This window comes from Falco punctatus (genome assembly GCF_963210335.1).
Source record: "Falco punctatus genome assembly, chromosome: 20".
NCBI classification, from domain to species: domain Eukaryota; kingdom Metazoa; phylum Chordata; class Aves; order Falconiformes; family Falconidae; genus Falco; species Falco punctatus.
In genome coordinates this window covers 1154556-1180402 of record NC_137600.1, presented here as the reverse complement: position 1 = coordinate 1180402, position 25847 = coordinate 1154556, and the positions used below count along the sequence as shown (strand labels likewise).

General features: G+C 49.7%; 2 protein-coding genes across 9 annotated transcripts in view; one reads left to right on the top strand and one right to left on the bottom strand.

Annotated features, from left to right (window-relative positions):
• LOC308055734 (tetraspanin-15-like) overlaps window positions 1–25847 on the top strand; it is a 100558-nt gene that overhangs the window by 7974 nt on the left and 66737 nt on the right. For 4 of the 8 annotated variants that reach the window (XR_013924601.1, XM_080370077.1, XM_080370078.1 and 1 more), the window contains exon 3: window positions 17042–17125. The exons of the other annotated variants lie outside the window; for them this stretch is intronic. Coding sequence is in view for 3 of the 4 variants with exons in the window: in XM_080370077.1 (XP_080226203.1) it covers window positions 17042–17125 (84 nt within the window). In the remaining variant the exon portion in view is untranslated. The remainder of the gene's footprint in view (window positions 1–17041; window positions 17126–25847) is intronic. 8 annotated transcript variants of the gene reach the window in all.
• Window positions 82–21241, bottom strand: TACR1 (tachykinin receptor 1). The gene is made up of 5 exons (XM_080370082.1): window positions 20216–21241; window positions 10246–10440; window positions 6046–6196; window positions 5591–5787; window positions 82–4955 (listed from the first exon to the last, which is right to left on the bottom strand). The coding sequence occupies exons 1-5, from the start codon at window positions 20611–20613 to the stop codon at window positions 4664–4666; spliced, it is 1233 nt and encodes a 410-aa protein (XP_080226208.1). The 5' UTR covers window positions 20614–21241; the 3' UTR covers window positions 82–4663.

The following is a 25847-nucleotide window of genomic DNA, read 5'->3' as shown; positions in this document are numbered from 1 at the left end:
ACCTTTCATCGCTTCTCCCACTCCCACCATGCCACCAGTTGCCTCCTCTCATTGTGGGCTATTGAACCAGTTGCAACACAGTCTCACAAAAGAAACGTTTATTTATGAAAATCCATTTGGACAAACCCGACAATCAGAGAGAGACCATTTTGGGGAGGAGGGCTGGATTTTTTTCTCTGTAGAGATGCTACTATGGGAGGAGGGTTGGATTTTTTTCTCTGTAGAGATGCTACTATGGGAAGAACTTCACACAAATCCCCTGTGAGCTGCCCCACACACCAAATACCAAAACCCAGATGTAAGTCGCAGCCCATCTCCTCCCCTCGCTCCCCTCCTGGCCCCAACCATATCATATTGCACGGAATCAGGAGCCTTTTTGTCTGGTGTGGAAAGTTTAAGGGCAGGGACACCTGAGAGTTATCTCTCATCTTCAGCTGCTCTTGGGACTCACTGTCCCTTCTTTGGGGTGCTGCGACTGTCATGTTCAAGTGATGAGTGTGATGTAGCTTCCAGCAGAGGTGGTATTTCAGGTGGATATACACAGGAAAAGGGGCTATTTGTGCGTTAAACTTTGCATTGTAACTGCTGTATTAATTATTCAGCTGGAAACAGATTTTTCAGGCAGGATGGTGTGTTCAATAGATTAATAACATTCCTGAAGCCTGAGAGGTGGGTATTATTGTTGTTGTGGTTATTTTAAGAGTAAGCAAAAGCTAGGAGCTCTTGAGCTGGGCACTTTGATTATGTGATCTTGCAGGAGGGCTCTGGCTAGGGCACAGCAAACTGAAAAAAAAAAACCCAACCTGTGTCAGCCCTGTGAAAATACACAGCAAACAGCGGATGCTCTGCTACCACCTCACGTCACTACCCATTGGCAGATGCAGTGTGCTCGGCTGGGCCAAGCAGTGACGGCATCCCTCCAGGGACAGCAAAATAAAAGTAATAATAAAGAGAAGTAGTGGGTGGGCAGCCTTTTGCGTGTCTACTTGGCAATCCTGTTACAAGCACTACAAACAATGGGGATCAGTACTGGCTGCTTTGCTTTGACTTCCACATTTGCAAAGTTACCTAATTCTTGTGGCAAGCAGGCACTTGCTTGGCTTTTGCTTGTTTTTTGTTTTAAGTTGGTGTGAGACAAATGGTTACACATGATACGGGGAGTAAAAGTATTTTGGAGCAATTGAGCAGACCTTGAGGTATGTATGGAGATGGGGTTTTGTTGGTCTGTGCTCCTGCTGGAAGCTAAGTGATTTCTGGGTGCCAGGAAGCAAACTTGAGTTTACAATCAATCCCTTGGGGGTAAGGAGGTGGCTCCGGGTTGGGATTTGGGTTTCAGAGCTCCCTTCTGCAATGGTTTTAGATTGGAGTGCATTGTCATTGAGCTTAGGCAGCTCCCTTTAAGGATGGTGGGAGTTATCTGTATGCCTCCAAGGAGGAGATGGCAAAGGGATGTGTATAGACCTGCTGAGTGATTCTCTCCAGATGCTATTATTTCGCATTTCAGAGAGCCAGGAAAGAGACAAAGAAACAGTCTTGTTTGCGATTGAATTTCTAATCACAGATCTGCAAGCAAACGAGGAGAACAGGCTTAATAAACCAGAAAAAACCTCTGTATTACAGCTGACCTTTTTGAAAGGAGAGCTGGAAATAGTGCAGAGATTGGACTCGCCATACGGTTAGGTGCTCCCTTCCCAAGCCTGGGCAGGGGTGTCTTTTGTTTTAGGCTTTTCAGTCTTCAAAAGAAGACTTCTCTGTGGCTTTTGCATGCACAGAGCATCCCAAAATTGGTGAAACCAGCTAATGTTGCCTGATGCATGTCACGTGTGTGGACATGGACCTGACCCAAACTTCTCACCCTGTGGGCTGGCCTAGCTCCTAAATGTCAAAAGACCCTCATCCCTGTTCCTGCCTCTGTCAACAGAATAACTTGGCACTTGGAGGGGAGAAAGGAAAACCTGGATTTGGGTGTGTTGTACCCATTTACACAGAACATTTTTCTTTTCCTGCATGGGTCTCCATCTGTTGAATGATCCCTTGACATGTTCCCATCAGCCTGGCTGTCCCAGGCAGGTTCTGCTGAGGTTGTTGGCACTGTTTATAACAGGTGGGAATTTTTCCCGCTTTATTTCAAGAGATAGTTTTCTACAAGATGCACCAGAAGCATTTCAGGCTGTAAACTGTCAGCTTGAATTGAAGTCTCCATGCACACCCTTGGGGTTATCCTGTGTTTAAAGCTGAGCATTGCTTGTGAGAAGACAGTTGTCGCTTCTCTGCACATCTCATGATCACAGCATCCTTGGGGCATAAAACACGGAGGACAAAAGGCCAGCTTGGTTATATATATATATATACACACACACACACACGTATATATATATTATTTTTTTTTGTAAATGCTGACTTGGTAGGCTCACAAGCTGACACAAACTCTTGTGTGTGGGGTGTATGGAGCAGATCTCTGCTTACCTTATTCGGCTCTTTAGACCATTTTGAGATATTTGGTTTTATTTTGATTTGGAGTTTGGGTTGGCAGCTGTGAATAAATCAGAATTTGGCTCTGGTTTGTAGCACCTTCTTGTGTATTGGCAGCACAGCTCCTGTGGAGTTGGTGGTAAAAGTTTCCTAGTCCAACCCTTGTGTTATAACCCGTGGCGTCGCCCGTCCCTTCGATTGCTGCTGCCTGGGGCTGGTGGTTTTTTGCAAAACCGAATCCCCAGGCAGGCTCGTGCAGGGTTGCAGGAGGCAACAGCAAGGGAACGTGTCTTAAGGCGATGAGAACAGTGAGAAGTGGAAGTTTAAGCACAAAAAAAAGTGTATTCCAGCATGTGCGTGGAGCACGTGGCAGTTTGTGATGTCGTGTAGTCGCAGCAGTTGGGAAGGGTGTGGGAGTGGCTGGAAGAGCTGCTCCTTGCTGCTGATGGTACTTGGCAGGATTTTTGGATAAAAAATGAAGATGATCATCGTTGTCAATCTGGTTTTGCAGCCATTTTGTTGCTCTTGGATCCATCTATTTGCCCGTTCATTTAATTTCTGCGGGAGTCATTGCTTAAATATGTGTATTTTTATCTCCAAGAACCATCGTGGCTGGGGAATTTATTAGTGACTGGATGTTCCAGCAGCCAGTTTGGAGACTGAAGAGTTGAAAAGCTCCAAAAGTCATCTCTGCTTTACTTCCAGAAATTGCTGTGTGCTCAGCAGGGTCTGACGTTCAGCTGCTTTAAAATGAATAAGCAGTTTCCTCGCCCTGTGCAAAGCTGTTGTGCATCTCTCCAGATTTCTATTTTGCAGTGAATCCATTTTAGGAGTTGGAATTCTACACCAAAAGTGAGAATTTGGACTGGGAGCAAGCAACAGTCAATACAGCTGCCCCCAGACTTGTGGGTTTGTTCCCAATGAGCCAAATTTACCCAATTCTCATTTTATTTACTTTTTTTCCCTGCTTTGAGTGTATGTTCATAACTTGCTGGCCAAAGGAGCCCTTGGTACGAACAGTCGCAATGAAAATTATCCATTATAACAGGACTAAAATATTAGATATATCCATGTACACATCATAAATGTAGTATTTTATACAAAAGATGGGGGATTAAAAGAAAAAAAATGTTTCCCTCATTAAAACAAAATCCAGAAAGTGGAAGTGAATCATTTCAACCCTCCTCTGAGTAAAAGATGTCTGCAAAACTCTTGTCTCCCTTCAAACCTTGTACGCTGGCAAAAACCTTGTTTTTCTGGCAGAATCCTACGATGCCCCTTTCTGTGCAGCTCTAAACATTTCCAAGTTGTGAAAAACATTTCAGTATGGTCAGTCTCTTCTTCTCCAGACCTCCACAGACTTCCAAAAATCTATCGAAGACACATCACCCTGGGCCTTTTAGGAAATCACAGTGATCGCTTTTGGCACATATGGTTGATTAACGACAACCAAAGTCTGGCTCAGTTGAAAAATCCTTTTCAAGAGCCTTGTTTCGATGAGCCGTGTTGTGGACTGGCAACAGAAGACCATCGTGCAGAGGGATGTGGGTGCTGGAGATGAGCTGACACTGTGCAGAAACGCTTAGATCTGAGTCAAAGTGCTGAGGGGCCAGTGGTGCCCCATGGATATACAGGCTCCTGTAGTTGAAAACAGCATTTTTTTGCTGGATTTTTGAATTGAATACCCCTCTGGATATTCAACCGGGAGTGACAGGGAGAATGCAATTAAAGGTGGGAGGAGGGAAGTGCAAGACTGGTTCATTTTCCTGTGGAGTGGGAAGCACTGAGAGATCCCTGCTGCTTTGCAGAGAGCAGGGAAGCACCTGCCAATGTTCTACTTGAGGTTTAGGGGAAAAACCCAGCTCTGTCCCATTTCTGCGTCCTATCTGCCTGCCTGGCACGTGGTGGGTTGGATAAGCAGCAAGCAAGGCAGAGGCCAGCCAAACCTCCCTTGTGTTCGGGCTTGAGCCACAGTGTAGCACATGAAATTAATCCAAAACTTTTGCTCTCGGGCTCGCCCAAGGATGGTGAGCGAGTGGCACAGCAAGAGAGGGTAAAACAGCATGGGAAAAAAGCTGGCACATCACAAACCAGGGTGGGTGACGCTGGGTGGATTGAGCGCTGGAGCATCCCAGTGAGGGAAAGGGGATGGTGGCACCCTTGTGAGCAGCCAACGGAGACAGGGAGCTGCTTAGGTGAGCGTGTTGGAGTAGAAGCTGAAGCTTTCGGAGACTGTTTTGGAGTCGCTGCGGGAGGAGCCATTGGAGGTCATGTCTACGGAGAGACGCTTGGCCTTGCTGCTCTCCTCCAGCTCCTCTTCAGCCGCACCAACCGCCGAGGACACGGTAGTCTCTATCCGGCTGACCTTGTACATGCTGCTCTGTGTCTGCAGGTACCTGGCTGACTTCATTTCCAGGCCCTCATACTCACCGGCGCTGATGAATGGGCACCACCGAAATGCATGTTTGAACCCCACACGAAACCTGGGGGGAAAGAAGAGATGGGGAAAGGCAGGCATGAGGGATGTGGAGATGGCAGAAAGACCTCACTAGGAGTGGAATGACAGAGCTAAGCACTGTGAAACAACAAAAAACCCCGCTACTTTTTGCTAAAGGGAGGAAAAAACACTGGTAAATCCCAATTGGGAGTCAGAACTGTTTTGATACCTATCCTCAAATCCCACAGGGGCTTTAGGAAAGACTTATTTAGGTGAGTATTGTATCATAGAACAGTTTGGGTTGGAAGGGACCTTAAAGATCACCCAGTGCCACCCCCCAGCCATGGGCAGGGACACCTTCCACCAGACCAGGTTTCTCCAAGCCCTGTCCAGCCTGGCCTTGAACCTTCTAGGGATGGGGCACTCACAGCTGCTCTGGGCAACCTCTTCCAGTGCCTCGCCACCCTCACAGTACAGAATTTCTTCTTATTATCTAATCTAAAACTGTCCTCTTCCAGTATTGTCCCTGCATCTGCTGGAAGCAGCCCCTGACAGAGAATGGGACACAACCATCCTGGAAAAACTCTCCATCCATACTGTCCTCCATCAGACCCCTGTGTATCTCCCCCTCCTCAGCTCCCTGGTACACCAAGATGCTGCTGAAAGTCACTCAAAACCCACCTGTCGTTGAGGCAGCAGTAGATGATGGGGTTGTACATGGTGGAGCTCATGGCCAGCCACATGATGGCCAAGTAAACCTGCTGGATGAACTTCTGCAGGTACCACTCGGGGTTGAAATACTGCAGGGTGAAGTAGATGTGGTAGGGCAGCCAGCACAGCGCGAAGGTGCATACCACAATGATCATCATCTTCACTACCTGTGTGGAGAAGAGAGGGCAGGAAAGCAAAGTCATCCATCGAACACCCCATCAACTCCCCAGTCTCTCCCTGGAGACCCTTCCAACCAGGAACCACGCACGCTGACGGAGGACACGGATCTGGAGGACACACTGTGCCATTAGTGACAACCATGCAACGAGTCCTGACCTGTTTCCCTGCCTAATGAGGTATTTTTGGCTGTGGTTAGTTGGGATTGGGCGTGAATTATGGCTCCTACTGTACTCGGAGCTCCTTACCTTCCGCTTAGCCGAGACCTGCTCATGGTAGCGGTCGGAGGAGTCGCCGGGTATCTCGCTCGCCCAGAGGGTGACACCGACCACAGTGTAGGCACATCCTATCACCAGAAGCGGCAAGAAGTAGATCAGGATGGTCATGCAGAAGTGATACCTAGAAAAAAATGGTGCTTGTTGAGTGTGTCCTCTACCTATTCAGCCTTTTTCTTGCAAACTGAGTTTGAGGGCAAAGTGCTTCACAGGGCAAAGAGGATTTGGCACGATTGCCTGCAGAGCTCAGGCTGCTGAGAAGCGCTCCTTACTTTCACCCCGATCTTCTCCAAGCCTCTTCTGCCAGCCTTTGGCAGCCTAGCACCCTCCTGGGATGGGATGTAGAAGCTAGTGAAGAACTTGTGTTACCTTCATAAAGCAAGGATGTTTTAGCTGAAGTGGCTCTACTCTCACTTCCACTCTGTTTACACCTCAAATTATCCTAGAGATGAATGCTCGCTCTTATCACACCTTTTATATGGCAGTCCTGCAGGAGCAAATGTGGGTTTTTTGAAATATAAAGGATGGGAATATTAAGCTGAAGAAATAAAGGCTTTCCCTGCAGGGCAAATTCTGCATCTTGGATACAGCTTGCCTAAATCCTGGTCCACCATCAGTTTAGCTGCGTTCGGGTGGCACAGTGCATAACCCCAGTCTCCAAAAACACAGCCTAAACCTTTGTCGTGGAGGCTGATTAAAATTTTCTCATCAACTCAGCGATCGGGTCGGTTCTCCAGGTTTGTGGAAAGGGCAGGATCTTTGTGTCTGTTTATAGTGGGTATAAATGTGTCCAAAATTGAATGAGGGGGTCTGGATTAAACTGTCAGCCCAGGCTTGAGACTGTTTTGTTGTGAAGTCAGTGGAGTCGTGACAGGTTGCAATAGTCACTGGGATTGCATTGAGTTCAGTGAAGAATTTATGTTAGATAGTAGCTGGTTTAAAAAGGAAAACAAATAATGCTGTTTTTAATAAACAGGATGGGGATGGGCGGTTTGACCTTGCGGGTTCCTTCCTAGCATCAGAGCTTGCAAAAACCTCTCTCCCCTGCAGAAAGATAAGAAACAGCAGTAGAAAAACGTGGCTGGCTTGCATGGTGCTGACTTGCAAAGCATCACGCGTGCCACCAGGTCCGGAGGAAATTTTCTTCCAACAGCTTTAGGGTCTTCACATGCAGTTTTGGAGTGCGTTTGGCTAAAATGCAAGGTGCTGCATCTGTTCAGGCCCTGTAGCCACACTCTGCTCTTGCACTCACTCATCCTCCCGGGAATTTTGATTGAATAATATCTCCAAAGTGTAATGAATGGGTCAGGCTCGTGCCTGGTGCAGCTGCCACAGGGAATGGGGTTGGCCCTGCACCCGTGCTGCCACACCAGCTCCTCCTTGTTTTGTACCTGCAATTTCATTTGGCCTCCTCTTTGCCCAGCGCTAATCACATTTGAGCTGGATTGTGTAGGGCTGTTTTCTATTTTGCTAATTAAAGAGGCGTCTCTGTGGCTCTGTGATGAAGATTTTGTTGCAGTTCCCATGTAATGCAGGGTCTTGAAACAGCTGCGAACAGCCGAGAGCGATGCAGAAATGCCCCAGAGGAGCTGTGAGACAACATTAGCAAGATGGACCTTTATTTTCTGAGCTGTCTGGGCATAGTAGGGACAGGAATTTCCAAAGAGCCCTGGGACATATTTTTTTTTTTTGGACCCTGGGCACTGAAAAACAGTCTCCACGTGAAACCATTCATATGATATTTTCTCTACAAGACTTGTGGGATCACAACACCTAGAGAAGCCTGGGGTTTGTAATTTAAATGTCTTGTGTGGGGATTTAGGGTCTGCTATAGGACGCAGGAGCCTGTAGGGGTTATGGGGCAGTGATGCTGGAGGAGGGGGCTGCCAGCTCCTTTTGCCTTGCACAGCCCAGATGGTCGCTGCGGGCTGTTATCTCCCAGAGAAGCCGGTGAGTGGAGCGGCTTTTCCCCTTCCCTTAACAAACCGAAATGGCAGCTAATGAAATTGGAATAGATCAGACATCTATTCCGAAACCAAAAGCGGGAGAGGGAATTGGTGGTTAGCAGCGCTGAGCAGCCGCTGAATTGAATCCAGCTCAACTGCCAGCTCCTGTTGCGGATGCATCTTGCCTGCACTGAGGTCTTCACCCGCTTCCCCCCCGTATGAGCGGGCTGAGAACGGGCACATTTTCCTAGTGAAAAAAACCTCATGTGCATATCCTGGTCTCTGATACTGTGTGCACGCTGGGGTTGGGCCTTCTGGGATCCATTTGCCAAGAGAAAGGACCCCCCGGTGTAGGTAGAAGCCTCCATTTGTCACTATGAACTGAAAAAATAATATTATTTTTCATCATGGCATTGCAAACAAGCCAGCTGCTGCTGGTGCCTTCCTTAAATAACTGCACCAAGGCCATGTGAGCAGGGGAGCGGGTTTGACAGTGACCCAACCACCTGTTCCTGCAAAGTTATTTTGGGGCAGTAAAATAAAAATAACATCTTGGGCTCTGAGGTATGCAAGTGAGTTTGCGCCGTTTGGAGAGACTGTCGTTTTCAGTCCCCGCCAAATCATTTGGTGTTGTTATTTTGGGGCAGTGAAATAGAAAAATAGTATCTTGGGCTCTGAGGTATGCAAGTGAGTTTGCACTGTTTGGAGAGAGTGTTGTTTTCAGTCCCTGCCAAATTATTTGGAGGGTTTGGCTATTTAAAAGCTTCTGCTTAGCATCTGCTTGCCCGGCTGCCCTCACCTGTCTGCAGAGCCGAAGAGCATGGGGTGCTCAGGCTTTGAATTGGCACCCAGCTTCCAGCGGCAAATCATCCCCAGGTGAACGGTGGCATTTTTCTCTTGAATTAGCTATTTGAAAAAGTGACGGCCCCAGCGTACAGCCAAATGGCAAATGATCTCTTGAAATCAGGCCCTGAGCTCACGCCGGTGGCTGCTTTGATCTGAGGGGGCTCAACCCGATCCCAGCCACGTGGGCTTTCTAAGCCAGCGGCGTTTCTTCATGCTGGCTGTATTTATCATGGTGGCCTGGAATAATTAAAGTTGGAAAACATCTCTGGAGATCAGCTGGGCTAGCCCCAGCTTAGTTCTTGCCCTACCTGCCTTGCAATGCAAATAAATAAGATTATAATAAATGATACCATCCAGCTCTCTGCATCCCACCTCTTGCTGCTGACTGGCAAACTCATCTCGTTTATCTTGCGGAGACACCTTTTCCAGGCTCAAGCCGGCTTTGAACACCTTCTGCATGCGTGTCCGTGTCCCATGCTTTGGCTCCAGCACAATTTCACAGCCCTAATTCATTGCTCCATGGGACTGGAGATCACAAACACCTTTTTTTTCCCCAGTTCCTCTTCTTTTTCCTTAGTGCGTGACATTTAACTCACCGCGTGACGCACGGATTTCAAAGAGGGAACTACAGAGGACTGTGGTCTGCACTGGCAGATCAGTGGGGTTGCCCAGACCCTTTGGAAATACCAGATTTAATTAGCCAGCACCTTAATGGGAAGGAAGGAGATTCCTGCTGAGCTCTCCTAGCCCTGTGTTTGCCTCCCAGCCTGAGCTGATGTCACAGAGCCCCTTTTTTAGCTTATTTTTTAAGCTGTTGAGTGAATTTTGGGGCATTTGGACTCAGTAAATCCCAAACCAGGTGTTTTTCTGTTATTGCCTGGCCAAGACACTGCCGGTAAACCCCTATTTACCTCTTGCAGGAATAATTCTCACCCCAGGAAACCTTTAGGGGTTGGGGTTGCAGAAAAGGTGCTGCAAAAACTAGAGCCATACCTGTGTGTATGAATAAGGCCCTGGAGGCAACACAGACGCCATCCCCACAGCCGAAGTATTGCATCTTAGCAGTTTTACATGAGTTTCCCTTGAGAATGAAGCACCCAAGAGGGGCAGGGAGCATGGTACAGCATGGGGCAATGCTTGGACCACGAGCAGTGCTAAACTCGCCTTAACATGCCCCGAGATGATACAGATGGAGATTTTGCTACCGTCAACCACGTAGCACTGGCCCTCGCTAGGGTTAGGGAGAGGGTGACCCCATCCCAAGGAGCTCTAAGCCATTCCCATCCTTCCTTGCTTCCTTTTTAAATATTTTTTTTGGTATTTTTTCTGTACAGTGCCTTGTCCCCACTCTCATCCCCACTGCCAGAAAAGTTCAACTCACGTTTTTCCATACACATTGGTGCTGTGGTCCGGCCACTCCACCAGGCACACCAGCCGGCCCGGCAGCTTCTCCATCACCGAGTAGTAACCCTGGGGGAAAGCCAGCAGGAAAGCCAGGAGCCAGATGATACCGATGACCACCTTGGTGGCGGTGGCTGAGAGACGGGGTTGCAGCGGGTGGATGATAGCCATGTACCTGCAAGGTGGGAAAAGGAGAAATCAAGGCTGGAAAGCCATGATGTTGCAGCTTTTGGGGCTGTTTTAGGTCTCCCTGGCATGGAGGTCGTACTTTTGGCACCCCCTTAATGTATCCTGGCAGACCCTCACTCCACACAATGCAAACGGCATCGAATAATCCCTTTATGGGGGATTCCCCAGCCAATGCCCTAACTCTCTTGCAGCACTTTACCCTCGAGATTTGAATCCCGTTTGAGACACTCACTGACTTTTAGCTGAAAATCAGCTTCACTAACGCAATCAGCAACAGACTGCTTCTGCAAAGACCGATTTGTACAAAGCCAGCCGCGATGCTGCCATCAGGCAGCAGCCGCTTTGGCAGCACCCGGTAGTTTTGGACCTGCACAAAATCATCTCTCTGTGATAGATCACAGTGCCAAGTGTTACAGGAGGAGAACCAAAGAGAAGAGTGCTGGACCAGTGTGGGATGGGTGATCAGAGATGCCACCTATATCTGCCAAGCTCCTGGGCTCTGTCCCCTGAATATCAGCCATCATACGCAAGGAAAGCTGCAGTGGTGACAAGGTGGATTGAATTTATCCCTCCGCAAATCTGGTTTTGCAAAGCTGGCAGCAGCCAGCAGCACTGGAAAGATTAAGTGAGAAAGTCACAGATTTTTTATTTCCCCCCCAGCTCCACATCAAGCTTCGGGAAGAAGAGAAACATTGCATTGCTCTGCATGTGTTATCTCCCGAGGCATCTGCAGCCTCCTCTTTTTCTCCTTTCATCCCTTCTTTCAGAGAATGAACAGTTTTTCCTAGATGGAAAATACTCTTTGTTGTGGTTTTGGGTGGCCACTTGCAAAGACATAGGGATTCATATATAAATATGCAGGAGGCACTGCTGTCAGCTCTTCCTCTGCCCCAGGGTGCCAAACCATATCGCCTTTGTGCAGCTGAAAATCCACCTAATCCACCTGATAATTATCCCTTGGAAATCTGGTTGGTACTTGAAATTGAAGCTGGTTAGAAAGAGCCGAGGCCATGGGTGTTAGTGCTACTCTGGCGCAGCAGCTGGTGATGCATCAAGGTCTCCTGGTTTCTGCATCCACATTTCATTTTCCACTTGTCAGACTGCAATCCGCTTCCTGGGACCCTGCAAGGACTCGTCTCCTTCCTCTTCCTCATCCTCCAGGCGCCTGGTGTTGGCTTGAGCCCCTTGTTAGTGGGTTTGCTGACCCTGGATGAGGTTTAGGTGGGCTTTGTCGTGGGGTTCAGAGCAGGTTACCCTGGGTTTATGCTGCCAAGCAGCAAGAAGTCCATGTGCCCATGTTTGCTGCTGATGCTCAACCTGACAGTTCAAGCTTAGGCATGCAAATGATAGAAAACGAGGGATTCCCACAAAGGTTGGGCCATTTCTGTTGGAAAACTTGTTTGGAGAAACTTCTGAGGCTGACACCTCTGTAAAGCAAAGCCAGAACTTGATTGCAACCAGCTAGAAATGCTTTTACATCTCCGCCCTTGTTCTGCCAGTGCATTTTAGATGACTTTCCTCATCGGTTTAAAGCACTTTGCAGCTGCAGAAGCCCTCATGGTTGATAAAACATCCAAATCATCGCTGTAACGATGAACTAAACCCCAGCTGTATTGCCTAGAAACCTTTCCAACCACCATCAACTTGTCTGCAACGCTGTCTTCTGGTGGAAAGGAGATGGCGAAATTCATCCAACCACGCTGGCATTGCAAGGGTGAGGTCAGGGAGGCAGGGGAGAGCAAGCTGGCGGCGCTTTGGGGAAAACTGGACCCAAATCCTATTTTTCAGCAGCGATTCCCAATCCATCAGTCCTGGAGCAACCTCTGAAATATTCCCTTGGGAATGCTGGGGGTTCAGCTGCCCATCAGGATTAAAAATGGGAATAATAACAGTTCCCCCAGACAGGGGCTCTGACAGGGAAGAAAAAAATGTAATAAAAAGGGTCTGGGCTGCTTGAAGGAGCTGGCATTACAGACCATAAAAATGCTGGAGATAGATGGAAATGTACAAACATCCTGAAAATAATGAGACCATTATTTCATATTAAAATATCTTATAATTATATAACAATTGTATCACTAAGCAGAAAATTGTCCTAACATTTTAATAACTGCTTCCTTTTTAATTTTTTTCCTTTTTTCTTTGTTTCCCTCCTCTCCTTGATGAGAACATTTGATACAAAACCAAACTGGGGAGGGGGGGAGCATACAATATGGTTTTATGGCTGCCTTTGCTTGGATGACAGCTGCCGTCTTGCTGATACTGGGGTGCAAAATCATCAGTACAGGCAGCAAAGCAGCTTCTTTTGCCTTCTTCCAGCACTGGGGCTGCCATGCTCAAATAATTCTCATTTACTTGCAGACCAGTCAGACATTCCGTGTTTCTCTACCCAGTACGTTTGCGCTTATTCCTGTCTCTGAATTTTTGTTTTTTTGGGGGATTTTTGGCCACTGCTGGATCATTTTTTCCGCAAAAGCCAGTTTACTTCCTTGCAATTCTGCTCAGTTTTGAGCCAAATCCTCCCCTGTGGTGTGTTTCTATGGCAGGGTTTTGGATAAGCTAAAATAAAACCTTCCTTCCGAGCAAGCATGGGGTACTGCAGGTACCTCCAGGTTGTCTTCTTCCCTCTGTGGAAGTTCAACCTCCCAGGCAAGGCTGTGGTAGGTGCTGCAGCCAAACCTCCATCAATCACTTCTTAGCAGGGTAGAAAAATCACACGTCAATCATGAATTTGCCTTTCAGCAAAAAAAAAAAACCCAACCCTTGCCAATCTGTTTATTTTTTATTAATAACAAGACGTTTGTGCTCAAATTGAAATGCCAAGTGCAGGCGCAGGGTGCAGCTGCGATGCCCCGGGGTGTCTGTGAGGTGCTGGCGGGCGTTTGGTTTTCCAAGGCATTGATGGGAGCATAATGCCGGGAAGCTGCTGCCCTTCTTGGCTTGGCCACACCGGTCCTGGCCGCACCGGTGAGAGGCAGGCTCTGGAAAGCAAGGCTGATGAGTTTATTAGCTCATATTTCTCCTCGCCAAGTGCCTCTGTGGCCCCATGCTGCCCATCTCCCTAAGATGCTGTATCCTATTAGAGAGATTTATTCTTTTTCTCTGCCGTCCAAATGGGTGGTTTTCCAATCCATTTAAAAAATTGTGGTTTGCAGAGGATAATCATGCATGGGAGGTCAGGAAGAGGAGCGTGTTCCCATGTAAGCATCCTGCCCTTGCTGCCGCGGCAGGTGACAAACCACCATGGGGTCTTCAAGTCCTAAGTTGTCACAGGGAATTGGCTCATGGTTGAGGTTTTAAGGGCAGATTCCCCGCGTTAGGGAAAGGTTTTATCCCTGTGCAGGTGGTGTGCAGGGGTATCACCGGGAATGGGGCCGTTTGCCTGCAGAAGATGTTGGGATGGGTGGACTTGATGATACCTGTTCCTCAAAACGAAATGATCTGCTGTTTGCTCTCCTTTTGGATGGCAGCGCCGCCTTCGCGTGCAAACCATCGTTCAGTTGTGCAAGCACAGGGCTGCCTGGGTCCTTGCAGGAGAATCCTGATGCCATTGCAGCTGCGTTGTCCTTGCACCTTTCCCACCACATATAATGTTTTCAATCCGCCATGTTTAACAAGCTGGGCACTGAGGCACACAACTTTACACCAGACGCTATTTGATGATGTTGGTAATGCTGTTTGCTGTTGTTTAAATATTTTATTGGGTGTTGGGGGTGTGTGTTACCATGACGATGTAATAGCATTTGAGTACAACGTTGTACCAGGGTAGCTCTGAGCGTATTGGTTATTAAATAGGTCCTGCATTTGAGGCAGTGTAGCTATCTATTAATTGCATCTGGAAATCTGAAGTCTGTCTGGATAACTAACATTACACAATTGTTTCCACCCTCATGGAGATGAGATTAATACAATAGCAAAAACTGATGAAGCGTCTTTCATCCCAGAGTTTCCTTATCTGCTTCATTAAGTAATAAAGATACAATAGATAAGAGATGAGTAACCAAGAGGACGCAGAGTTTGTGCCGTGTGTTTTATTGCACAATGATTTCCTGTCCTGAGCAAAGAGGGATTTAGTGCAGAGTCAGTCCCAGGGGAGTCTGCAGCCAAGTCAGAGCAGATGCCCCGGATTCAGGTAGGTCAAATACCTCCAGCACAGTTCCAGGTCCTTCCTAACCCAAGAAATGAAAAGCTTCTCCATGGAGAGAACCCTGCCTTTTTGCTTTCCACGAGGATTGCGTTGCAGTGGCATGGATGTAAAACCAGCGTCCCTCCAGCAGATTTGCATAGCGAAGCTTGGCCTCGTTGCGCTGGCCCCACATACCTCGTAGCTGGCCGAGGGCCGAGGAGGCGAGCTGAGCCTTTCGTGCTTGAAACACGACGCTGGGGACAAAGGCACCACAAGCAGCTGCTTCCTCCTATTTATTGCTTTGACGTAAAACAGTGACCGTCCAAACCGAGAGATGGGCAGCGCGCTCCTGGCCCGAGACCTGCGTGATGCTCAGCGCTTGGCAAAGCATCTTCGTCGAGCCGGAGGCTGCAGGTCTCTCACCAGCATTTCCCCGTAGCACCGATATGGCACAGTATCTTTCCTTTTCTAAAGCAGTGCAGTATTTCCTTTGAGCACAATCGGAAAGGACGTGTTACCCGCCACCAAACAGCGACCTGAGTTACGCCGGCAGCTTTGCAAACTCCCCTGCCCTCCTGCATCGCAGACCCCACCAGCACGCTGGGATTTAACAGCCAAATGCAGGTGAAACAGGATCAAACCCCAGTTAGTTGCAGCAGGCTGCTGAGGAGGCATAGAGCTCCCTCCTGCATTTGCTGACAGCACTGGGATGGGATGGGAGAGGAGGACCCAAAGCACAACCCAGCCCCGCTGAGACGCTGTTATTCGAGGCACCTATGTGACTTTATTAACCAATTAGTCCTGGCACTGGTTTGCAGCTGGAGAGTGGCAGGGGAGAACAAAAATCCAATGAAATGCAGGGCTCGTGACCCATCCAAACTGGTGCACTCCCTGCATGGGTAGTTCCCACTGGGCCATTGGGGAGATCAGAATAAATTAAGGAATAAATTAAGAAAACCATCAAATAAACCAAATATCTCACCAGAGGCCCTCAAACTCCTATGGTGGCTTGTGCCAATGCTCAGCTCACGGATGAGCACCATGATCACCCAAAAAGCACATCTAAAACCCGAGGCTCCGGCATCTCCGAGCCACCAAACTGTTGCTAATCCATCTTACTTCTGTATTTTTTGCCATGGGAGTTTCAAGCCCCCTCTTCTTTCCAAAGGAAAGGGGGAGAAAAAGATGTAATGTGGGTTTTGACAGGCTGGATTCATATCTAGCAGATGTTGGGGGATTAATTCCAGTTAATACCCATCAGATCAGTGACTGCTGTTGGGAACGGGGGCATAAACCAGCCTTGATGAGTGACCCTTTCCCAAGGTGTTCCCTTGCCTGCCCCCATCCCTCTGCTTTCCAACCCCAGCTGGGAAATCAACGCTTTGAGCCAGCTCTGTGCTGGGTATCCAGCAGCTTCCTAGGGTTTTTGCAGCATGCAGTGATGCTTGATTTTTTGGGAATGCAAAAAGCTGCTTTGGTTATTGCTAGCTGGCATGTAGACAATGCCGCAGGGTGGCCGGTGCCGGGGCTGCTGGCCCTAAACCCCAGGTTCCTTTTGCATCCCCCTTGCTCCTCCATCTTCCAAATTACATCCCAGCGGAGCAAGATTACACAGCGCCGGGCGCAGATCAAAGTCCTGCTTTGCAAACCCCAGAAGTCCATTAAGTCAAGATTAAAAAATAAAAAATAAAAAATCCTTGGTGCTATATTAGGGTGTAAATGACTAATTAATCTGTCTGTGCGCTGATGTAATTTGTTCTCTCCGGAGGGTTTCTTTCTGCAGTAATCACCTCTTGGGGAAAACATGGGGTCACTGAGCTGGTGAATATGTGCCTGATATTCAGCTGGTTCATCCAACCTGAGAGTTCAAGCTTGCAAGCAGTAAATAATTTTCAGAGCTGTTTTTTCTGCTGCAAATAATATGGGGTTGGGGAGATATTAACAGGTCTTGGCTGCAGACTGGTAATTTTAGGAGCTGTGGCGGTGAATGAAGGTTCGCAGATTTGATGTTTCTTCTGCTGCTCCTGCTAGCAAATTAATGGATCTGAAGACACCTAATAGAATTTGATAACCCATTTGGAAATAAAAATGGGGATCTAAGTAAGATCCCAGGTGGATTACCAAGCCCTGCATGCTGGTCTGGCAGCGCTGGTGCTGGTGGAGGTCGGAGAGGCGGTTCTTTTAATGAGCAAGAGGAGCAGGTTTGCCCAGGAGCTGCAGGAGGTTAGCCCCACTGTATGTCATTTTTATAGCTGCTTTAGAGCAGAGGATGCTTTGCAGAAAAGGGAATTTGCTTTGTATTAAATAGCCCAAGCGCTGCACGGTCTGTCTTCACCCTGAGTTCATGGCAGGGCACTCACCCTTCTCATCAGTGTTTATTCAGTCTGCAGTGTTTTCGGCTTAGCTCACTTCAAGTTTTGAGATCAGAGAAGATTTTTTTGTTTTCTGATTCCGCATGTAGTTGGATCTTTGCCTTGGGCTGCATTCCCGGTTGTCCGTCATCATGGAAACTCATTCCTCCATCAGAAGTTTGCTAATGGTGCAGGTGAGTGGCAGTGCTCAGAAATGAATCCAGGTCTCAAGGAGAGATAAAAAGTCAACAATTTATCTACCAATGCTCCTTCCTGTGTGCCACAGATACTGCAGCTTAGGGATGTCCAGAGATTTTTTTTTTATTTCCCTCTAAGCGTGGCTGCAAATTAGCTCGGATTCACCATGGGCAGTGCTGGGCTTTCATTTCTCCTGGAAGATAGGAAAACCCCAGGATTTTCTATCTCTTTCAAGTGAATTAGTTCACAGGGAGAGTGGGAAGCCAGAAGGGGTTATGTGATGTGCTGTGGCACTGATATGCCTGAAAATGAAGGACATGGCAAATTTTATAATGCCAAAGTGAGCTGTTTGGCCTCCACTTTTGCAGGATGCTGAGGAGCAGTATCATGGCTTTTCCTGAGCAGACTTTACCAGCTGCTAGCCTTGACTGCTGAATTTCCTGCTATTGTTGCAGGGTTCAGCATAACACTTGCTATAGGATTAACATTTTTTTTTTCAGAACTGTTGTGCCCAGGCTGAAATAGGTCCTGGTGAAAGAGCAGATGGTCTAGTCTCAAGCAAAAGCCTTTTTTTTTTTTTCTGGCACAAACCCATGGTGGGTCCTGCAAAAAAAGACATTGGAAGAATCAGACCCACTTCCCCACTTGTTCTCTCAATGACTGTCACGGCTGTGCCAAGTCTTTCCAAGGCGGTTTCATATCCTCCGGCGAGGATGTTCTGGAAATCGCTTGCAGAAAGCACAAGCAGAGATGATTTAGGGGAGCAATCTGCAGACTGACACTCCTCTGAGCCTTCAGATTCCATATCCAACTCTGCTGGATGGCTTAATATACTTTGGGAACGTGAGGCACATTCAATTCTGCTTTCCTAGTTTTCCCTGAAAATCAGAACTGCAGTCATGTTTGATTTCAGAGATATCCTGGCTGTGAATCAACCCCATTTTGCTGAGCCTACCTGGCTCTGCTGCTCTGAATTCAGGTACTTGCTTTGCTTGTTCCTGCACAGCTTTTTGCTGCTTGCCAGGACAAATTTTTCCCTTTTAGGTTCCTGGAACAAGTTCCTGCATTTCATGCGTTTAAGTTACTATTATCAGGTTTCAGACACAAGAAGACAAACAATATTCCAGCTCCTGGAGGCGTTATTGCCTGCTGCTTGCCTGGAGGGGCAGAGGATGGGCTTTGCTGCTTTCACCTTCCCCATTTCTCACCTTGGTGGAAATTTGGGGTCAAGAAATGCAGCAGGTAGCTCTGTGCAGGAGGTGTTTGCAAACTAAGGCTGCAGCTTCTTTTGGGTCCTTCTCGGTGGGTGAACCAAGCCTGCACGCACAGGTTTTTCAGCCCAGCCGTGGGAAAACCAAGCCTCTGCTAAGGATTTGCAGATGCAAGAAGAAAGCTAGAAATGCCAATTACCCCCCAAGATTCAGCCCCAGGCTCCCAGACCTGCCTTTGCTCCCCATTATATACAAGATCCTCCAGCTTCCCCTGGCAGATTTGCTTTTCTGGTTATTCTGGAGTGTGGACCAAAGGCGAAAAATCAAACTATTAAAAAACCACCACCAACAAAATCATCTTTCTAATTCATCCCAAATTGAAAGGGGCTTTGCCGGCTGATCCCCAACATCCTCAAAATGCAGATGCTCCTGAAACAGAGCCAGCAACACCATCAGGTAGGAACAGAGCCACTCTGGTAGTATTCCTCTTTTTATTTATTACTGCCTTAATTCTTCTCACATCTCCGGTATGAGAACGCGGTATGTCTGATTTATTTTGGGGGAGAGGGTCTTGTAACCACTCCAGAGTGAAACAAAACCTGAGCCTGTTTTTAATGACTAGAGAGCATCATCCATCTCGAGCCCTGTTTCCCAAGCTGTCAGTGCCTGAGTTGTGATAGCACAATAATTTCTCGTAGGGAAATATCCGTGCCAGTTTGTGCAGCACTTAGATATCAGCTCAAAATGTGCTGGCATACGGCAATGCAAATCTCTTTCCTCCCCTTCACATGTATGTCCAGCCAAAATGTTTTTTACTCCCTGGGAAGAAGGGCCAAAAAGAAGCGTTGCAGAGCTGAGCTCTGTTGTGGGAAATATGTTGCGTTGGAAAAATCTGTTGCGCTTGAAATGCCGGTACTCAAGAGGGAATTGCAAAGCTGCTTGAGAGTCTTGATTTATTTCAAGCGCTGGTGCTAAAATGCCATCAAATCAGAGATATCTTGGAGGGGGGGAGAAGCAGGAGCTGCACGCTGGAGGTGCTTGGTGCGTGGCTATTTTTTGTCCCTTGACCCCTGGCGCATCCCTCTGCGGTGAGAAGCAGCATCCCCCATGCTGCCGCACCCCACCAAGTGCTCACTGAACTTTTGATCGTGGCAAAATGCAAGCGGGATCTCACTCTACCGGCAGTCCCCAGCCATCAGGCAGCGCTGGCAGGGACCAGGCAGTGGAAAAAAACTGACTTAAGCTGTTCTGGCTGCCACCGAATGAGAGAAATCCCTGGCTCCTACCTCTCCGCCGTGCTCCCCACTAATAAAATCAAGGTGGGTTTGCTTGGGGACACACACCAGCATGCAACATAACAGCCCCCCACCAAGTCAAGATGCCTTTCCTGAGCCCGAGTGTCTGTCCAAGGCTGCTTAGTTCCCAACTCGGATCGAGAGACATGAAACAGCTCCTGCAGCACAGTGGAGGCACGTCCGACCCAGGCATGTATTTTATGTCATGAGGTGATGCCATTTTGTGCTAAATACTGAGTTTGCTTTTAAACGAGGAGGTGGGAAAGGAACGGACGGCTCTGCAGAGGAGCTGGGAAGGGAGAGGACAGCGATGTACAAATGCACACCCAAGACGCGCTACTGACATGCACAGGGGTTACAAAGCCTTTTCTCAAGCTCCTTTCGCAGAGTGGACAAAGGATTGCCAAGGCCACCTGCAACCAGGGTGGGGAGATGGATTATTTCTAGGGCTCTTTTACCAAAACAAGCTTTATTTTAATTGCAGTGTTCTCCCATCACCAGAGATTAGATGGAGCTGAGCACAGCACCCAGGTGGAGGCAAGACCTGGGTGCTGGGGAGGGTTTGACACTCAGAACTCACCTGTCCAGGGCGATGGCCGTCATGGAGTAGATGCTGGCGAAGACGGCGGCGATGGGGAAGAAGTTGTGAAACTTGCAGTAGAGCAGCCCGTAGTACCACTCGTTGTGGATGGCGTAGGTGAAGTTCACCACGGTGTTGAAGGCAGCCATGGAGGCTTCAGCAAAAGCCAGGTTCACCAAGAAGTAGTTGGTGACAGTGCGCATCCTCTTGTGAGCCAGGATGATCCACATCACCACCACGTTCCCCACCACCGACACCACCACGATGAGGGCGTAGGCGACAGCCCACAGGGCCACCTGCCACGGGGGCTGCACAAACTGGTTCGCAAAGGACTCGTTCAGGGAGATGTTGAGCAGCGGGTGCTCCAGCTCCACTTCCAGCGGCAGCGCGTTATCCATCGCTCCGCAGCGCAGCCCGACCAGGCACACGGATACCTCGGGACACAGTTTCCTCCTGGTTATGGCACAGCAGATCAGGATGCAACAAATTTTGGGCACAGGGCTAGTTTGGGGTGCAGGTTCCTCCTGTCTGGGGGTGCAGCTGGCACAGGGTGCCTGGCCATGTCAAGGCATGTGGCTGGTTCAGAGCACTGGTGCCTCCCAGTTTGGGCACAGCTGGACTGGGATGCACAGCGGGTTCAGGGCATGGGTCCCTCCTGGTTCAGGCACAGCTCGACTGGGATGCACGGCTGGTTCAGAGCACTAGTGCTTCCCAGTTCGGGCACAGCTGGACTGGGATGCACGGCTGGTTCAGAGCACTGGTGCCTCCCAGTTCGGGCACAGCTGGACTGGGGTGCACAGCTGGTTCAGAGCACTGGTGCCTCCCAGTTCGGGCACAGCTGGACTGGGGTGCACAGCTGGTTCAGAGCACTGGTGCCTCCCAGTTCGGGCACAGCTGGACTGGGGTGCACAGCTGGTTCAGAGCACTGGTGCCTCCCAGTTCAGGCACAGCTGGACTGGGGTGCACAGCTGGTTCAGAGCACTGGTTCCTCCTGGTTCAGGCACAGCTGGTTCAGTGCACAGGTCCCTCCCAGTTTGGGCACAGCTGGACTGGGATGCACAGCTGGACTGGGATGCACAGCTGGACTGGGATGCACAGCTGGACTGGGACGCAGGTCCCTCTGGGCTTGGCTGCAGCTTCGCTAGGGTGGAAATTCCTCCCAATTCAGGGCACAACCAGTTCAGGATGCGGGTCCCTCCCGGTTCAGGACTGGAGCAGGATGCGGGTCCCTCCCAGTTCGGGCACAGCCGGTTCAAGATGTGGCCCCTCTTGGTTCAGGACCGGAGCAGGATGCGGGTCTTCCCGGTTCAGGATACGAGTTCCTCGCAGCCCGGGGACCCCAGGGTGCTGCCGGTTCAAGACGTGGGTCCCTCCCGGTTCAGGACCAGAGCGGGATGCGGGTCCCTCCTGGCTGGGGACCGGAGCGGGATGCGGCTCCCTCCCGGTTTGGGGTGCAGCCGGATCAAGATGCGGGTTCCTCCTGGTTCAGAACCGGAGCAGGATGCGGGTCGCTCCCGGCCCGGGGGCTGGAGTGCAGCCAGTTCAGGTTACGGGTCCGTCCCGGTTCAGGACCGGAGCGGGATGCGGGTCGTTCCCGGTTGGGGACCGATTCGGGATGCGGGTCCCTCCCGGCCCGGGGGCCGGAGCGGGATGCGGGTCCCTCCCGGCCCGGAGTGCAGCCGGTGCCGCGGCTGCGGTGGGCGAGCCACGACCGGGGCTTTTATAAGCGACTCGGGCGGTGCCAGCGCCCGGTGGGCAGAGCCGCACGGAGAGCCCTGCCCCTCCCCCGCTCCCCCCGCACTGCCGGGGGGGCCCGGCGCTGCAGCCCCCCCGTCCCGCTCCCCGCAGTGCAGAGCCGCCCGTCCCCCCGATCCCCCCCATTTTCACGCCACCTCATCCCCTCTCCGCCCTTTTTACCCTCAAAATCTCCCTGGGCTTTGCAGCCTTTTTGGGGGGCTGGCTCTAAAAAGTCCCAGGGACTTTTAAACATGCCGCTAATTATCAAGCTTATATATTTTATATATTCCATTTATTGTATATTACAAACCTTTCCAATAGAAGAGCCGTGGGATTTCTCTGGACGGCTTTACGGTGCGGTTGGCGAGTGCTTTGCATCTTCGCTGAACAAAGCAAATGTTTGATTTCTTGGAGAAGGAAAAGGTCTTCCCGTTCTGGTGCAACCAGCTTCCCACCGCTGCGAACAGGATGGCACATTTTACTGCGCGTTTTACTGCCCCTTCCCTCAGAAAGCAAACACGGGTCCTGTTGGGCCGGCGAAACCGCCACTGAAGAGTCTTTTCTCCTAGGAATAAGCTGCTGGAATCTAATTAAACCCCAAACAGAGCTCCGTGCCTTCCCACAATCTGGGTTTCTAATATCCACAGGCAGGGGTGATTTTAACTTACTCCTCCGGCATTGTGTTATTGCCAAAAAAATGGGCAAACCCCCCCCCCCCCCCCCCCCCCCCCAAACAACTGTGTTGCTGCCTGCCAGGAGAGCTGCTTTTCCCTCGGGATGCACCGGTGCAATGAAGAGGAAAATCACCTCGGAAAGCTGAGTGTGTCCCTTCGGTTTGCTAAAGGATGCTCCTAAATGGCTTTCTCGGGATGCAGCCTCCCAGCTTGGTGGAAGGGGAGCACTCAGCTGGAGGAACCGCTGCCAGGTAAAGCTGTGGTTTGCCGAAAACCGGGAGAAACCAGGGTTGGAATTGCACAGCTGAGCATCGTGGAGGGAGGATGCTCGGGCTCTGAGCAAGCCCTGAGGGAAGCCTGAGGGACTGAAAATCTTTAGTCCCTGCCAGCAGGTCAGTTGTTGAAGCGAGACTGAGCTTTTTAACCCGAGGATGGATGAAGATGGAGATCCATTTCAACCAGGGCCTCCGCGTTTCCAGCAGCCATGGGAGCAGCAGCTGCCTGGGTGACTGCGGAGGGGTCCAGGCCGGGGGCTGAGCACTTTTCCTGCATCCGGATGCTCCTGGACCACTCGATGGCAGCATTGCCTAAAAATGCAGGAGGAGGAATGGGCGAGCAGCCTGCCGGGGCCGGGGAAGGCTGGCTGGTGATGCCATTCCCCATGCCACCCCACCTCACCAAGCTGTTTCGGGGCATTGCTATAAACCTGGCAAAGGGTGAACCCCAAAGGGGGCGAGGCCCTGGCAGGGGGGTCACACAACATGAGCAGCCATCTCAGCCCACCCCAGCAAACCCTTTCCCACTCCCTCGATCCCTGAATTGGTCCAAGCTGGTAGCACCACCCCAAGGACCACTGCAGGGCTGAAAGAGAGCACACCCCTGCCTCCTGCCTCAGTTTCCCCACCTGGAAAAAGGGGCCAGTGCCTTTGCATGCTCCTGTTGGGAGGATCCGGCTCTTTCTTTCTTGTGCTGCTGCCGTGCAAGGAATTGAAATGCAGCCTGAAGTCTGGAGCAAAGGCTCTGGAAGGGGCACGTGTGTATCGACGTGCTCAGGCCACCGAGTGCTGGGTAGCCTGGGGGAGGATTTCACTCAAAGGTTATGTTTTCTTTCTTTTGGATGAGATTGCTTTAAAAGCAAAAAAAAAAAAAAAAAAAAAAATCAATCAATCCTAGGATGGAAACCTGCGTGAGGGAGAGCAGATGTATTTATTGCTCAGCAAAACCAAACAGATTATTGCAAGCTTTTGACAACTAATTAATGCTTGTGGGGCCCTGTGAAGATGCCAGTGCTATTCTGGGCGTGAACGCACCGGGCTATGCCAACAAGTCCCCTCCTTCCTTTCCCCCAGGACGCTCGTATACCTTCACGGATATCACCAGCCCTTTCAGAGCACAGAGAAAGGCTTTGTAACTGGCAGCTGGAGAAAACCTTGCCTTTTCCTGTTGTGTTTTCCAGAAGGACAGGAGCCTCTCACGCTATAGGTTTCCCAGCAGAGTCCCCCGCTGGGCCAGGGTAACAGCAAGTGAGTACAAAGCGTGGTTGTCTGCGAGGAAAAACTGGCCTCGTCCTTCAGGGAACCCTCAGAGATGGAGTTTTTCCAGCTTCCAAAGTTTTGGCTCCTGCATCCACCCTGGCCTGGGCATTGGAGCCCATCTCCCCGTTGCATAAAGCTGGGTGGGAGGAACACCAGGAAGAGGTTCAGGATTTGCCACCTCCCCAAAACATGACTGCACGTCCTAAACAACAACTAACCCTTACAAACTGCCAGTAGAGACGTTTGCATGGCTTTTTGCTTGGGTGAATAAAACAAATGCAGGTGGATCAAGCTGTGCTATAAATTCAGGGCATGGCACCAGTGGGGGACAGCAGCTTGCACCCAGCAAGGCAATAATGTCTTTTCCTAAAACAGCTGGATCCAGAAGGGAACATCTGCCCTGGCATATCGCTTGAGCAGAGCAGGGAAGCAGCTTGCCCTTGCCTCGCTGTGCCCGCAGAAGAGGCAGTGAGGAGCCACACAAGCCATTTTCCACAGCACCAAACAGCACTTGGATGCTTAGCTATCCATCAGCAGAAATAACGCACTTGGCCAAGCTGTCCCTCATAATTAATTTGGAAATCGCACAGTCCAAAACCCCAGAAAAAAAAAGCTGCATCCTACAAAATGGGTTGTGCAAGCACAATATGCCAGAGTGCACATCTCCAAGCTTCCCACCTTCCCCCGTGCTGTTGCTTTGGCTTTAAATTGAGCACAGCTGAGCTCTGCTTTGGGGGTTGTATTTTGCAGCTGGTTGGTGTCTGCCAGGTTGGGGTCGTTTGGTAATTAGTGAGTGATCTTCTTGCTCCCAAGTAGCTTTGTGCTGGAGACTTCAAAGCAGGGTGGATGGAGACTGTGTGGCTCTGAACTGTGGTGTTTTTGTTAAATGTAAGTTTTCTTTCTGTTTTTTAGCAGGAGGTGGGTGAAGCCTCCTTGTCTGGAGTGGCACAAGGTGGGATTTGTTTCCCTGGGGAGGAAGCCTGCCCTGTGCAGGGGGTGCTGGGCACTGAGGACCCTCTGTTTAGGGCAGTGCTGTGGTGGTATGAAATCTTTCCAAAGCTTTTTAAGGCAGTTTAAAAAAATATTTCCTGATCTTGTGGAAGGAAAGTGTTAAGTTTTCTCCTCAGAAATGAGGCTTTTGAGGATGCTTTGGTTGACTGTGTGCTCTGTAAGTCACTTGCAGCCCTAGCAAGGACTGTGTTATGTGGTTGCAATCAATAATATAGCTCTTAAGTTGGTGAATAAGGGAGTGCTGTGCATTTGCTATATGCTGGCGTGGGCTTCTGGAGCTCCCTAGACCAAGGGCACACTTAAGGATGGATTTAAGCCCATATGTGAGTTAAAAAGTGCCTAAACCTGTTGGATGGTAGCATTCCTGTCGCAATAGGGTCCTTGAGTGCCTGCAGTGGAGGATCAGCTGGGGGGATTCTTGCAGCTCTGTGGCACTGTGGAACCTTGAGGCTGTAGGAGGTGATGGGCAACCCCCTCTGAATCCCGTTAGAGATTTGTATAGCCGCCAAAATCCCATCCTTAATAGAGGTAACGAGGGGGGAATAGCCGGCAGAGGGAGTTGTGAATTTGGGGAGATGTGGTTTGTTAAGAAAATACACTGGTGAGTCTGAGATCTACCCCAGGTTCAGTGATTTGAGATGGGCTTTTAAAATCCTGCCTTCTAATTAAGTCAAC